Genomic DNA, 14,052 nt, shown 5'->3' on the forward strand with positions numbered 1-14,052 from the left:
ATCAAGCTGCCGAGAGGGCTGCACCCTCAAGTGCGTAGTGATCGACAGAACACTTGGCCCTCAGTTTAGTGCTCACACTTGTTGCTTTGCAACTAACAGTCACCATTCAAAATGATGGTTGCATAAACGTTAGGGGAGAGCTTTCTAAGCAGACCCTACGGGTCTCAGCAATTCCTGACTTAGGAGTGAGCACTACAACAACAGCACGGCCATCCCTCCCTCCCTGCCCCGCCCTCTTCCTCCAGGACGGCGAAGGATGCTGCCATGGCAACTGGGGGCTCCTGTCCCCACTTCCCAGACTCCACGCCCAGTTAGGCAGTGAGGCATGAAGGGCAGTTTGAACAGGAAATATGACCATGAGGAGATGTCACATAATGATGAGGTTATTTAGTGAAAAGTGAAGAAACTACACACTTAAAATGGCCAAGTTGAGCTGCAGCGTGTGCGCGGAAATAAGCACTTTGCTATCGGATTCGCAGGTCATGGGAAACGCCACGTCCGTCTTCACAGACACTGCCACCAAAGGGGACAGCGGGCCTGACTCGAGTCAATCAAGTCCCAAAGGATGCCTCGAGTACCAGCAGGGGACCTCTGAGGTGGGCTGGATGTGAGATGATGCCATGAGAATTGGTAATTTTCTTAGCTGTGATAATGGCACTGAGGTTAGGTAAGAAGCATTCCACCTTTGTCCTGGGAGATGTGGACTGAAGACCACAGGAGGGACATAACAAGAGGTCTGCCATTTGTCTTACATAAAAGAAAAAAAAAGATGATGTGAGTTTGGCAAATGTCTTCATAATTGAGTTGGGATGATGGACATAATGGCGGTTCGTTCCATTTTCATACAATTTTGTGCACGTTTGAAAATTCCTACGATAGAAGCTTTGATGAAGTAAACAGCATGTGGACGCAGCAGAAAGGGGGTGCCTGTTACCTGTAGACGGACGGGTCCCCGAGGTCGAGGGTCTCGCTAACGTAGTCAGCCAGGATGAAGGGGAACACGGGGTACTGCATGAGGTCGTTGAAGGAGCGGCCGGCGTGTTTGTTCAGGTGGGTCAGATACTCAAAGTTGGTGATTTGCCCGGCGTACCACAAGTTGGTCAGCGCGCTGATGTTGCCGTATTCCAGGAGGTTGGGGAGGTCGTTGGTCAGGATACTGTGGTACACGTCATCGCGAACCTGCGCGGGGGGAAGCAAACAGCCCGGTGGGGAAGGTGCTTCTCAGTAAGAAAGACCAACCAGCCGGGTCAAACGCTGCTGACGGCCCGTCACTGAGGACACGGAGCAGGAGCACAGGGCCAGCAACTCGAGGTCCCTGGGAGCTGAGCAGAGCGAGTGGGTGGTGAGGAGGAAGTGAGCGGGAGCTTCCCACAGAGAACCCGGGAGGACCGGAAGGACCCGGAGCGGCAAGCCACCAGCTTTCTCCAGAGGCATTCGGTCCAGGAGAGCAGCCACAGCAGCTGAAGGCTGCGGGGGTTCACAGAGGGCTTGTCAGACGTGACATCTACTACTGCAGGCCGGTCATTCATTCATTCATTCATTCATCACAGATACAGTCCCTTTGGGAAATGAGGATTTAATAGTTTTGGAGTACAAAAATCTAGGGTTTACTTTAATTAGGACTGAGAAATAGGCAATTTTTATTTGATTTCAGAAACAGTGACTGAAAGTTGAGATCAGTTAAACTTGAGCGCTATGCGTAGTACAAGTTCACGGTGCCGTGAACTTGCCGCGCGTCTGCCGTGGGGCGGCCCACCCACCTTGGTGCTGTCCAGGGCCAGCAGTAGGGTCCGGCCGTTGGTCAGGAAGATCTCCACGGCGTTGTCTCTCAGCTGCCACCAGCGCTTGTGGACTTCTTTGATCTCCTCGTACGTCCAGGAAAAGGACGCTGGCTCCAGTTCTCCCTGAGGGCTCTGGGCAAAGGAGAGAGATGAAAGTTCCCGCTTTGCATGAAATATTAACAATCATTTTAATTTTAGAATCTTAAAAATATCAAAATGCAATATGGTAGATGAGGTTTTCTGAAAATCCTCTACCACGCTCTTCAAAATGCTGAATAAAAATTAGGCTTGTTTTTTAGTTAATAGACTTGATTTTTTACTAGACTTTATTTTTCAGAGCAGTTTTAGGTTAAAGAACATTGAGCATGAGCCAGCAGAATTCTACTATCAAGCTGAAACTACTTTTTATTTTTTATTTTTTTTATTTTTATTTTTTTTTTGAAACTACTTTTTAGAACTGTCTTTTATAAAATGTGTTCACCTGAGATAAATCTACACATAAAGTCACAATAAATGAGCTCTACTAGTTCTACCTGCTTTTTTGTGATACTGAATTTATACATATTTGAAATGTGTGTGAATTTAATTAGTGCAAACTGAAGCGTCTACTCACCGAACTTTCAATGGTATCAGAAGCATTATCTTCCACAAAATACATTCCACATTTACCTGCAGAACATAACCGCATGTGAGTTTAAAGACGTACTGCGCCATTACCTCGTATGGTAAAAAGCAGGACCTTTGGAGCCAGTGGCCTGAACCTGAGGCCATCGCCCAGAAATAGTTCCTGACACTCGACCCCTAGTTGTGAGCAGCATCTGCAAGATCTCGGGCAAGTTGCTCAGCCTCCCTGTGTCTTTGTTACCTTATAAAAAGAAGGGGTGGGGAGGAGGACTCTATTCACAGGGTTACTGTGGGAATTTGATCATATATAAAATAAAAGGAATGGTTAAATATGAAAATGTACACTCAGGAAGAAAGTCAGCTTTAGAAACATTAAAATGCTGCCATTTCTTCACACCCATGAGCCCATGCTTTATACATAATGTCAAGGCATAACCTACGTGATGTTAGAGAGAATTTAACGCCTTTAATGCAGTGGCCAAAACAATGTGTCCACTGATCACGAACGAAACAAGGCAGTGAGTCGGAGTAAAACTCTCCAAAACGTGACTTACCCAATAACAACTCGCCAGCTGTCTCCCTAGACGGGGCGACGCTGATACACCGGCGATTCACTCTGTCAAAAATACGTTTAAAATCACGATGACTGAATGTTTTGACAAGTTTTAGAAAGTGTAAGCTTTATTTTATCTTGTAAAAGATTTCAGCAAAGCAGACAAGTTCCAAGTACAAGACGTCTTGTCAAAACCCTCGTAAAAATATTATCTCATTCTTTAACATTCTAGTAGAAGAGAGAAATGACGGAAACTTCTAGAAAAGGCTGTAATCCCTGCACCCTGCAGGCAGAATACAGGATTCAGTTACTGAAAAGAGACTTGAATATTTTATATTGTCCAGTAAATAAGCAAACATTGGCTCCTGCCTCTGATAGTTCAAACACGTAAGGAAAGTCTAGTTTCTAGGAAAAGCAGGATTTAGAGTCACAAAAGTTCCTCTATTCTTTAGTCAAGCCACTTACGTTCTTTGAGTCTCAGTTTTCCATCTATAAAATGGGCATGCCAATAACTGACCCATCACCACTCGGCAATGCTAAGCTACGCTGGCGTTACCACCTTCCTCATGGAACAACAGGTAAGGAAACGGGCATGGAGAGGTGAGGAACTGGCCACGATCAGAAAGCTAGAGGGCGCAGGCCCGGAATCTGAACCTGTCCTCACCGCACTGATCGCCTGTGGATGCCGCGGCAGCGCTGCCCATTTCACAGGCTGCCAGGACAGGTCAGTACAGAAGCGTCCGTGTGCAAACAAGGCCAGAGCACCAGGACACAAGTCCCAGGGCTCCGTTCTATCAAACTGTCTTTCCCTTTCGGATTCTGGCATCCAACCTCATCCTCTCGTGAGCCCTGTCTGGGGCCTCTCCTAAAGCCACACGCTGTGTGAAATAGAGCAGGAAGTCCTACAGCAGGCTGCGGGATCTTTAACTCCACCAGAAGCAGCAACAGCTCACGGATTCAGTTACCTGATAGACTCACTTGCAGCTTTGTCTTTTACGGTGGAAGAGAAAGAAGAGTGAGTTTTGTCTTCGAAGAGGTAAGAGAGGGGCGGTCTGACCACGCCTGCGAGGAAAAGAGCGCACGTCATCTTTCCCCGAAGACCACAGTTCTCTGCCCACGCACAGCCGGGTCGGGAGCACCGTTACCTTCCGGCCTCTGCCGGTCCCTCAGGAGGTACTTGTTGGGAATAGTTAGGTAGCATCTCTGCAAACGCCTCCTCTCTCGATTCGGCCCTTCTGTGGGATCCAACTGCCAGGAAGTGGGGTAGTAGGTGGGGTCATACCAGACTGCTCTGTTAGTCAAAAGAAAAGAAGGTCTCAAGTGGCAACCTGAAGTGCTTGTAGCTTTAAAAAAAATTATTGTATAAATTCAGTAAGTAAAAAACTAGTCTATTCAGTTAAAAACCCAACTATTAAAAAAAGGAAAAGAAAACCCCCCCCAAACTATTTATATAATTCGCTTGGGAATACAGATCCATCGTACAAAAGACTAGCGTGAAAGAGAAGTCTCCCATCTCCCTCCGAGCACCTGTCGTGCGTCAGCTGCTGACTCAGCTCCTGCCAGTGCCGGCTGGCGCTCAGGTCGACCTTGTACATCCCCCGGATGTGCTGGATCACCTTCTTCCTCTCGATTCCCTGGGAGAGAGACACTGCCTGCGTGATGTCTGCGGCGATTTTGGATATCTCCTTTGATCTTGAATCGAGACGCTGAAAGAGACTGAACAGACAAAACTGCCCCTAAGTTAAGCACGCGTGGAACGTGAAATGTGTAGGGAAAGAGCTGTGGTACATTTACACAATGGAATATTACTCTGCCATAAAAAGAAAGAAAAATTGACTGTTTGCAACAGCGTGAATGGACCTGGAGAGTATCCTGCTATGTGAAATAAGCCAGTCAGAGAAAGACCATTGTTATATACTACAACAGCCACCTATGATTGCACTCATATGTGGAATTTACTGAACTGCCAAGCAAAACAGAAACAGACTCATGGAGAGCAGGCAGACAGCTCTGGTGGGAGAGGGGGAGAGTGCTGGGGAGGGGATGGGTTGAGTAAAATAGAAAAAAAGAGAGAACTCATGGACATAGACAACAGTGTAGTGATGGTGGGGGAGAGGGGTTGAGGAGGAAGAGGGCATAGAGGGGATAAGTGGTGATGAAAAAAATAAAATTAAATTAAAAAAACCAAACAATTAAAAGTCTATGTGAAATCTAATGGGTTCCTAAAAGACGTGACTTGACAACACTTACAATCCTACCTTTGTTGATTATTTTTAACTGTTTTCTGCCAGGTGGCTTTATTCACACCTTCTTCTGTTTCATATTTCTTTTGTTCCTGAAAGAAATAATAATGTAAAATGTATTCTTTATCATTTGACACTGGCACAGAACCCAATAAACTAACTGTGAAGCCAAGCTAACACAGGAAAGGCATTGTCCCCAGGAGACCAGAGTATGAAAGACATCAGCTCCTTAGATAATGCGCCCATTCCCGTGTCCATGCAGTGTGGGCAGAGCGGTGAGGGTAGAAGAGTCAACCAGGGCTGCCAAACCTGGTGGGTTTGCGCAGGCGCTCCCTTCCTTATTTTGTTTTTTCATTAAAGAACCCGTAACTCAAGGCTGGTTCCTCCACTCGCTTGTCAATGTGAAGATCTGCCCTTCACTGAACGCTACTGGTAGCGCTACTGAAGCTTCCCTTCACTGAACACTACATAGAGGAGGATGACCAGAGGACAAAACAGTCCTTCAATGAGCCCGCTTGCTCTCTCACGGTAAAAAAAGCCACACACAGAAAGCAAGTGTTTCAGATTCATCCCCACTGACATCGATAATGAAAACCAAGCCTTCCGGCATCCTTTCCTTTCAGCCAGTGGGACCTCCTAAGAACACGTGCTGTTTCTTCAACTCACCTCTCTGATGATTCTGAGCAGCTCTGGCTTTGCGGCCGCACTGGGAGGGGGGCCCCTGTGGCCACACGTCTGCAACGCGCTCATAAGCAGTGCGGCCGCGTCCAGCTCCTCCCAAGTCAGCTCATCCGGGTGATTATGGATCAGCTCCGACAGATACAAAACTAACTTGGCTCCATGCTTGAAAACAAAGCAATATATTTTTTTCAGTCATAAAGAATTTTTACTTCTTACAGTTAAGTTATTTAACAGTAGTTAAATTATATTGCTACATTTATTTGGTTAGATATGGCTGGAATAAATGAGCTTTAAAAAAAGACACTTTGGGGACAACTGAAATAACGTGATTCTGTATTGGATATATGATGACATTAGGGAGTATGCCAATATTGTTATGTATAATGTTGTTAGATTATACATAAGAAAATGCCTTTTGAAAAATGTCATGATTTCTATGGTTTAAAGTGTTTCAGGTAAAGATAAAAAAGGATAAGAAAAGGCAGCAAGCAGGCTTTTATCATGGGGAAAGAATTCTGGAGAGGATTCGATGGAGAAATACAGGAAGTAAGCTTAGGATAAGGGACAGACTTAGTTCCCCTCATAGCAAATGTAACTGGAGGGGAACTTCCCTTTAAGCCTGGAGATAAGGGAATTCTGCTTATTTATTCTTTCTCCTTTGGCTTCTGCTTGGCAGAGGTGGGTGAACACTCCAAAACAAAAAGTTCTCCGAGGATGAGCTTACAAGCATCCATTCTCCCTCGGAGAACCCTGGAACCAGCGAGACCTCAGCACTGTGAAGGTCCAGAGACGGGCTGGGTTAGGCCAATCTTTCTTTTCTTTTTTTTTTAATATATTTTTTTGATTTCAGAGAGGAAGGGAGAAGGAGAGAGAGAAAGGAACATCAATGATGAGAGAGAATCATTGATCGGCTGCCTCCTGCACGCCCCCTAATGGGGATCAAGCCCACAACCTGGGCATGTGCCGTGACCCATGACCTCCTGGTTCATAGGTTAATGCTCAACCACTGAGCCATGCTGGCCGGGCTAGGCCAATCTTTGATGAGCAGACCCTGTAACTGACATTAGAGCTGCTACTCGGGGCAATGGCGATTGTCCTTCACAGCGTGAGCCCACACCGAGCTCTGACTCAGGATTTTTTGGGTGGCCCTTCCATGCTTTAGAAGTTATACCGCATTGTTACCTGTATGCTGTGTGCTATTTAGACATTAAATGTGCCAACAAGTTAAAAATGCAGAATTCTACTTTAAGAATTTGCATTAATACAAATATCGCTCACATTTTAAATGTGAATAGTATTAAATGTCAACAAATGGGTTTGGAAACTCTTACATTTTGGGTGGTATGTACATTAACATGCTGCATCACATCCTGCCACTTCCTAGAAGCATGAGAGGAACATGTGCAGGACGGGAATAGCAGAGCTCATCCTATGTGACATTTAAATGAATCGGGAGACAGCTGCCACCCGACCCAGAGAGGAAACGGAGCAGATGCTCTCCGAGTAAAAGGCCTGGAGAGTTGGCAAATGAAGAGGAATGTAAATGACTGGAGTATTTTCACATTTGTGTCTTAGAGGCAAGGTTCTTAATTAACTGAAAATATTTCCATTTAGTATTCAACGACATTCTAAAATCATCTTGAAAAACTACCAGAAATGTTTTTATTCACCTTGAATAGCCATTGAAGTTGTTTCTAATAACTCATTTTAACATCCTCTGATCAATCATTTAATGATTCTAATTCCTTGTAGGAACTTACATACAGACCTTCACTTAAGCATTGAAAAGAATGGGGAACAAACAGATCCAGGCGAGACTGGTGGAGAGCATCTGAACAAAGTCCTCAGGTGGCACTTGGTAAGAAAACTATCGATATATATATAAAAGGCTAATATGCAAAGTGTCCCCTCAGGAGTTAGACTTGGAGACCAAGAGTTCGATCACTTGCTATGACACGCACTGACCACCAGGGGGCGGTGAGGAATGAAGGAAGGCCCTGGCCAGCAGCCAGAAGGCCTCCGATAGGCCCTGATTGCCAGCCAGGCCTAGGGACCCTTCCTGTGCACAAATTTCATGCACCGGGCCTCTAGTACCTATAATACTTGGCATGAAAATACAGTTTAATTTCAATTCTTGTTTTGTGCAATTTGATGTTTCACCCACAGTTTTTATGTATGAAATACTGATTCTTACTTGCAAAGATGGGCTAAGACAGTCTCGTAGTATTTCCTGATGACTTGGCTCATGAATTATTTCAAAAATCTGCTTTCTCTCCTGGGAAGGGTGGGCTGGGGACAGGATGTGGGCGAGCAGTCTCCCCAGCTGCATGCGGAAGGTCTCCTTACAAGACCACACGATCTTTGCCCACTGCTGCTTGGAACCACTGGGTTTACTTGAACCCTTAACCAAAACAGAAATTAATTAGAATCAGACTTTTAAAGTCATAACATACTAACCTCAACACAGTCCTAACAAAGATCACATAACCTGTTTTATTCTACGTTTCTAAATACAGTCTAAATTAGAAAGACATACACATCCATACAACAGTGTTTAAAAGAGGTGGACGTACACCTCTGTTCAAATAGCCAAAAGGTGGAAGCAATCCAAATGCCCACTGATGGATGGATGGATAAATAAAAACGTGAGAACCCAGGAATAGACCAGCTGTAAAAAAAGAAGGAACTCTGACCTTTTGCAACAGCATGGATGGACTTGGAGGTTATTATGCTAAGTGAAATAAGCCAGTCAGAGAAAGACAAATACCACATGACCTCACTTATATGTGAGATCTAATGAACAAAATAAACTGATGAACAAAACAGATCCAGAGGCATGCATGCATGGAGCAGCCTGACAGCTGTCAGAGGGGCGGGCTGAGAGGGGACTGGATGACAAGATGAAGGGATTAGCCAAAGAACATGTACCAGTATGCATAGCCCATAGGCACCGACCACGGTGAGGGGACGGCCAGAGGGAAGGAGGCTTCGTGGATGCGGGCAAAGGGGGGGGGGGATATCTGTAACAGTGTCAGCAATGAAAACAAAAAACCTCTACTCCTTTTGTGTGAATGAACATTGCCCATTTAATTAATTTACTTACAATAGATACTTTGAATCCTTCTATGAGATATGTCAATATTTCCTTCTGAAATGGATTGAAAACGGAAATCTGTTCACGATGACTATTTTCTTCAGAAATTTCCGTCTGGGAAACTGAGGTCTTGCTCTGAGTGGCATCTTCTGGAGTACTCAAAATGGCAACAACGTCTGGATTAAACTCTGAATTAAAAAAATAAAATAAAGCAGTTAAATCCCTGGTACCTAGCCATTACAAATGTAATGATGCTGGTAAAAATACTCTATGTAATTGCTGATTCAGTTGTCACAATATAGATGTGTAAGTGTATTACTTGAATACATAGAGAAAGTGATCTCACTTAAAACACTGTCGAAGTTTAAACACATATAAGCCATGCAATTCTAAATTACAGATTTATTTTACTAATGAAGATGAACTGCATTATGACATCATTAAAGCCATGAGGTTCTTGTACAAATCACACGTGAAGATCACGTGATGCTTACACTAGGTGGACATGCAGCGCTGTTTCTCTCACGTGCTACCCATTCAATGTGGGGCCAGGGAGAACAGTGGTTCAGTTTCAGAGTTTAGCCTGAGGGCCAGGTGCCCCAAATATAAATTAGAAAAGTTTTTAAAAAAAATATTGGATGGCCCTAGCTGGTTTGCCTCAGTGGATAGAGTGCTGGCCTGTGGACTGAAGGGTCTGGGGTTCGATTTCCGGTCAGGGCTCATGCCTGGGTTGTGGGCTTGTTCCCTAGTGTGGGGCGTGAAGGAGGCAGCCGATCGATAATTCTCTCTCATCATTGATGTTTCTATCTCTCTCTCCCTCTCCCATCCTCTCTGAAACCAATAAAAAATATATATATATATTTTAAAATCTTGAATGTATTGTTTTTCTAGTATCGATTAACAATTACTGTGTATTTTTTTCCTGCCTTCTTGGGATTATTTGACCATGTTTTTAAGAATCTCATTTTGACTTATCTATAGCGCTTTTGAGTGTATTTCTTCGCACAGCTTTTCAGTGGTTGCTCTAGGTATTATACTACATGTGTAACACAGAATAACATTCACCCTGGTAAATAATTCTGTTAACCGCCAGCACGGTGAGTCTCTGCAGCCTCTGCACCAGCTCGGCCTCGCTCGCCTGCACGGGGCTCTCCTGGCTCAACCTCCGCTGTATCATCACGTGAAGTTCATCGCTCGCCACCGAGCGCATTCGCATCAGAAAGGGGTCCGTGTGAGCAAGGGGACATTTCGGAGGACCTTCAAATATATCAATAAAACAGCAGATGCCAGAGTTAACAAGATCCAGGAAACTAGTTTTGCTGCCACTTTTTGATCATCAGAACATGAAAAGATCTTATTTAATACGAAGTTAATTTGCACAAAGGAAAGAGTGATTAAAAGAAAGTGATGCTCCCCCCTCTTTGAAGAAGTGCGACAGTACTTCTGATTTCAGAATCCTAAATAAGGATGCGGAACCAGGTGACCTAGCTTAGGAGGATGGCTATTGTTTGGCAAAATTTGAGTTTCCTGATAAACTCCAAGAATTAGAAGGGCACATATAAGTAGTTTAAAATGTTTTGACAAAGTATTTTCAAATACTGTTGCACTTCCTCGTATTCTAAAATAATCAATAGATTTATAAAGCACATAGTGTTTTAGTAAGAACATTGCTATTTCTGGATGATTGCCACTGGTGCACTTGATAAAATAGTTCTGAAAGTGTATATAGTGACACAGCAGAAATCAGTCAAAGGAAGGTGAGGAGATCAGAAAGGTGAGCATCATCCCAGTGATTTGCTATTGAGCCATCTGCTGCATATGTGTCGCTTGGATTCAATCCCAAGAGCATTTCCTGAGCAACGTTTCCCCAGGTGGACAGGAGAGCTGGCATTCAGCAGCGTTACTGCACCTGCTCCGAGAGGTGCCACCCAGGGAGCGGATCCGGAAGAGCCTGCGGGGAAGGAGTCTCGCCTGAACGCACGGGAGGAGGAGGGCATCGGGAGGTGACCATAGGAACGAAAATGGCGTCTCGGGAGGGGAGGAAGAGCGGCGCCCTTCACTGGAATTGAACCTTTGTTTTAGGTCAGGAAAACACAGATCAGTTTCCATAAACAGCCTCTATAAACATGATTACACGTGTCTAAAATACGGCAAGTTTTAATGACTCATCCTTAAGATATTTAAATATTTTAATAGCATTTTAGATTGTCCACTCTTTCAGGTAATCGGTACTTTTAGTTATTACATTTTGGTGGGTAGAGTCACCTTTGAGACAAAAAATGAAGCAAATAAAAAAAAATGTATATTGCTGCCCTGTTTACAATAGCAAAAACAGAAAAGTAAAAAAGCATAACACCTTTGTTGATTGGTAAAAGTTAGGAAAGACTGTCACGGCAAATCAATATAACAGATTATGCACTTGTTAAAGTGTGTTCTTTCTATATGTATGTCCATGGAAAGATGTCTGTACCACACAGAGGCGAGGATCACTGGGTGGTGGGATGAGTGAAAGCACGTGCCCGGCAGTCAGACTGACACGGGCTAACCTGGCAGTGGTGCCGGCAGTCAGACTGACACGGGGATAACCTGGCAGTGGTGCCGGCAGTCAGACTGACACGGGGATAACCTGGCAGGGGTGCCCGGAAGTCAGACTGACACGGGCTAACCTGGCAGTGGTGCCCGGGAGTCAGACTGACACGGGGCTAACCTGGCAGTGGTGTCCGGGAGTCAGACTGACACAGGGCTAACCTGGCAGGGGTGCCCGGGAGTCAGACTGACACGGGCTAACCTGGCAGTGGTGCCCGGCAGTCAGACTGACACGGGCTAACCTGGCAGTGGTGCCCGGGAGTCAGACTGACACACGGGGATAACCTGGCAGTGGTGCCCGGGAGTCAGACTGACACGGGGATAACCTGGCAGTGGTGCCCGGCAGTCAGACTGACACGGGGATAACCTGGCAGTGGTGCCGGCAGTCAGACTGACACGGGCTAACCTGGCAGTGGTGCCCGGGAGTCAGACTGACACGGGCTAACCTGGCAGTGGTGCCCGGCAGTCAGACTGACACGGGCTAACCTGGCAGGGGTGCCCGGCAGTCAGACTGACACGGGCTAACCTGGCAGTGGTGCCCGGGAGTCAGACTGACACACGGGGATAACCTGGCAGTGGGACAGCAGCTTCCTTCTCTTCTCCGGCCTCAGCTCCTCCCGTGAGCCGCCGCCTCTGCCTGGGACACCCGCCTCCTGACCTCTCCCTTTCTGACGCCTTTGTGTCCTTTATGACCTTAAATCTCAGCTCCGCAGACACTTCCCCGCCTCCTGATGTAAGCGGGCCGCCCTGTTACAGTCTCACCACACTTCTCTACTCTCTCATCATCTGCAAGGGCAGATGCTGTGTCTGCCTTTAAGTCAGTGTACCGCCTACACTGAACGCAGGGCTTAGCATGAGGCAGGTGCTCGGAGGTAACTACATGGGAAAAGCACAGCGAAGAAAGCAGCGAGCAGCTTCTTCTGGGAGGAACACTTCCTCATATTTACAGCCCAAGTTCTTAAACTGATAGCATTTAAAAACGTGAATGGCTTCGGAACACAGGAAAGCCCAGCAGCCTACAATTCATAATTACTAAAACGCAATTTCAACACTCACCCGCAATGCTCTTCCGCTTCAGAAAGACCGTGTGATGGGGAGAAGGTGCCTGGAAGGACTCGGTGAGGCTGTCCGCGTCGTGGGTCGCGGTGGTCCTTATGAACTCCATGGCGGCCTGGAGGACGCGGAACTGCAGCGCGACGGCCATGCCTGAAAACGCAGGCACCACAATGTCTGCAAGCTACGTGGCTGTCAACTCTGATTTCTATAGTTACACAGTATCGAAACTGTCAATAGTGTTTTATCAGAATTGACATTTAAATCAGCCCTAACTGGCTTGGCTCAGTGGATAGAGCGGTGGCCTGCAGACTGAAGGGTCCCAGGTTCAATTCCAGTGAAGGGCACATGCCCAGGTTGTGGGCTCGATCCCCAGTGGGGGGCATGCAGGAGGCAGCCAATCAATGATCCTCTCTCAACATTGATGTTTCTCTCTCTCTCTCTCCTTCCTCTCTGAAATCAAATATTTCCAAAAATTTTAAATCAACATAAACATTTTAAAATTGCTCTTTCAAAGCAATTTTAAAGCAAATTTCCAAATGGTCACTATAAAATACTATCCCACACATTTATTTCATTTTATGTAATTGTTTTAAAGAACAAACTTTTTAATAGATACGGTAAAAGTTTAACCAGAAATTCTCACATTTTTGTTTCATACTCTCTTTAATATTTGCCATTAAAGCAAACTAAAGGGCATTATTATTCAACATTAGCCTTTTAATTCTACTTGGTAAGAAAAATCAATGGCTTCTTTTAATATGTTGCCAGCTACTAATTACATAGAGGCATCACTCTTTATTTTTATTTTTACCACTTAAAAAGGCTGCTTTTTAGAGCTGATAGATATCATCACAAAATTAAGCTTTCAGTAAAACAGTTTCCAAGAAGAAATCGATTCGGTTCAATTAAGCTTTTTGGCTACTATACAACGCCCCCCAAACCCCTTAAAGATGAACTTACTCTGAGTCCTCTTGCTCTTGCTGTTTTGAAGATACCCAAGCAGCACAATGAGGTCTTCGATCACTTTAAAGTACTGGGGGCCCGAGGAGCTGCAAGCGTGAACTGTGACGGCTACGAGAAGTTGCTGTATATCACAAGCAAGCAACTTGTATTCATTCAAAGGCATGCTAAAGAAACAGAAAAGGATTTAAGCAGAGAGAACGGTTAATTCTGCTCCGCCAGCAAGCATTCACTCACTACCGACCCACGCTCACCCTGTGGCAGGCAACACGACTTGCAGGCTGAAAACTGACACGTGAGGACACACACTGACATCTGTCAAAAAGCTGATAGTCTTGCAAAGAACCAGGCAAGTAAAGAGATAAACGGTAAAGGGTGGTAAGTGTGAAAACACAGGTTAAGCCCTGGATGGTTTGCCTCAGTGGATAGAGCATCGACCTGTGGACTGAAGGGTCCCGCGTTCGATTCTGGTCA

At 45.4% G+C, this 14,052-nt stretch overlaps 1 protein-coding gene across 1 annotated transcript in view; it reads right to left on the minus strand.

Annotated features, from left to right (window-relative positions):
• Positions 1–14,052, minus strand: part of LYST (lysosomal trafficking regulator) — a 77,667-nt gene that overhangs the window by 11,063 nt on the left and 52,552 nt on the right. The window contains exons 26-39 of the mRNA XM_008149782.3: positions 13,579–13,745; positions 12,619–12,768; positions 10,042–10,233; positions 8,986–9,164; positions 8,077–8,283; positions 5,868–6,044; positions 5,217–5,293; positions 4,486–4,674; positions 4,104–4,249; positions 3,924–4,020; positions 2,960–3,021; positions 2,395–2,450; positions 1,761–1,913; positions 935–1,179 (exon numbers count right to left, since the gene is read on the minus strand). Coding sequence (XP_008148004.2) covers positions 935–1,179; positions 1,761–1,913; positions 2,395–2,450; positions 2,960–3,021; positions 3,924–4,020; positions 4,104–4,249; positions 4,486–4,674; positions 5,217–5,293; positions 5,868–6,044; positions 8,077–8,283; positions 8,986–9,164; positions 10,042–10,233; positions 12,619–12,768; positions 13,579–13,745 — 2,097 coding nt within the window. The remainder of the gene's footprint in view (positions 1–934; positions 1,180–1,760; positions 1,914–2,394; positions 2,451–2,959; positions 3,022–3,923; positions 4,021–4,103; positions 4,250–4,485; positions 4,675–5,216; positions 5,294–5,867; positions 6,045–8,076; positions 8,284–8,985; positions 9,165–10,041; positions 10,234–12,618; positions 12,769–13,578; positions 13,746–14,052) is intronic.

Source organism: Eptesicus fuscus, chromosome 24, assembly GCF_027574615.1.
Source record: "Eptesicus fuscus isolate TK198812 chromosome 24, DD_ASM_mEF_20220401, whole genome shotgun sequence".
Taxonomy (NCBI): Eukaryota; Metazoa; Chordata; class Mammalia; order Chiroptera; family Vespertilionidae; genus Eptesicus; species Eptesicus fuscus.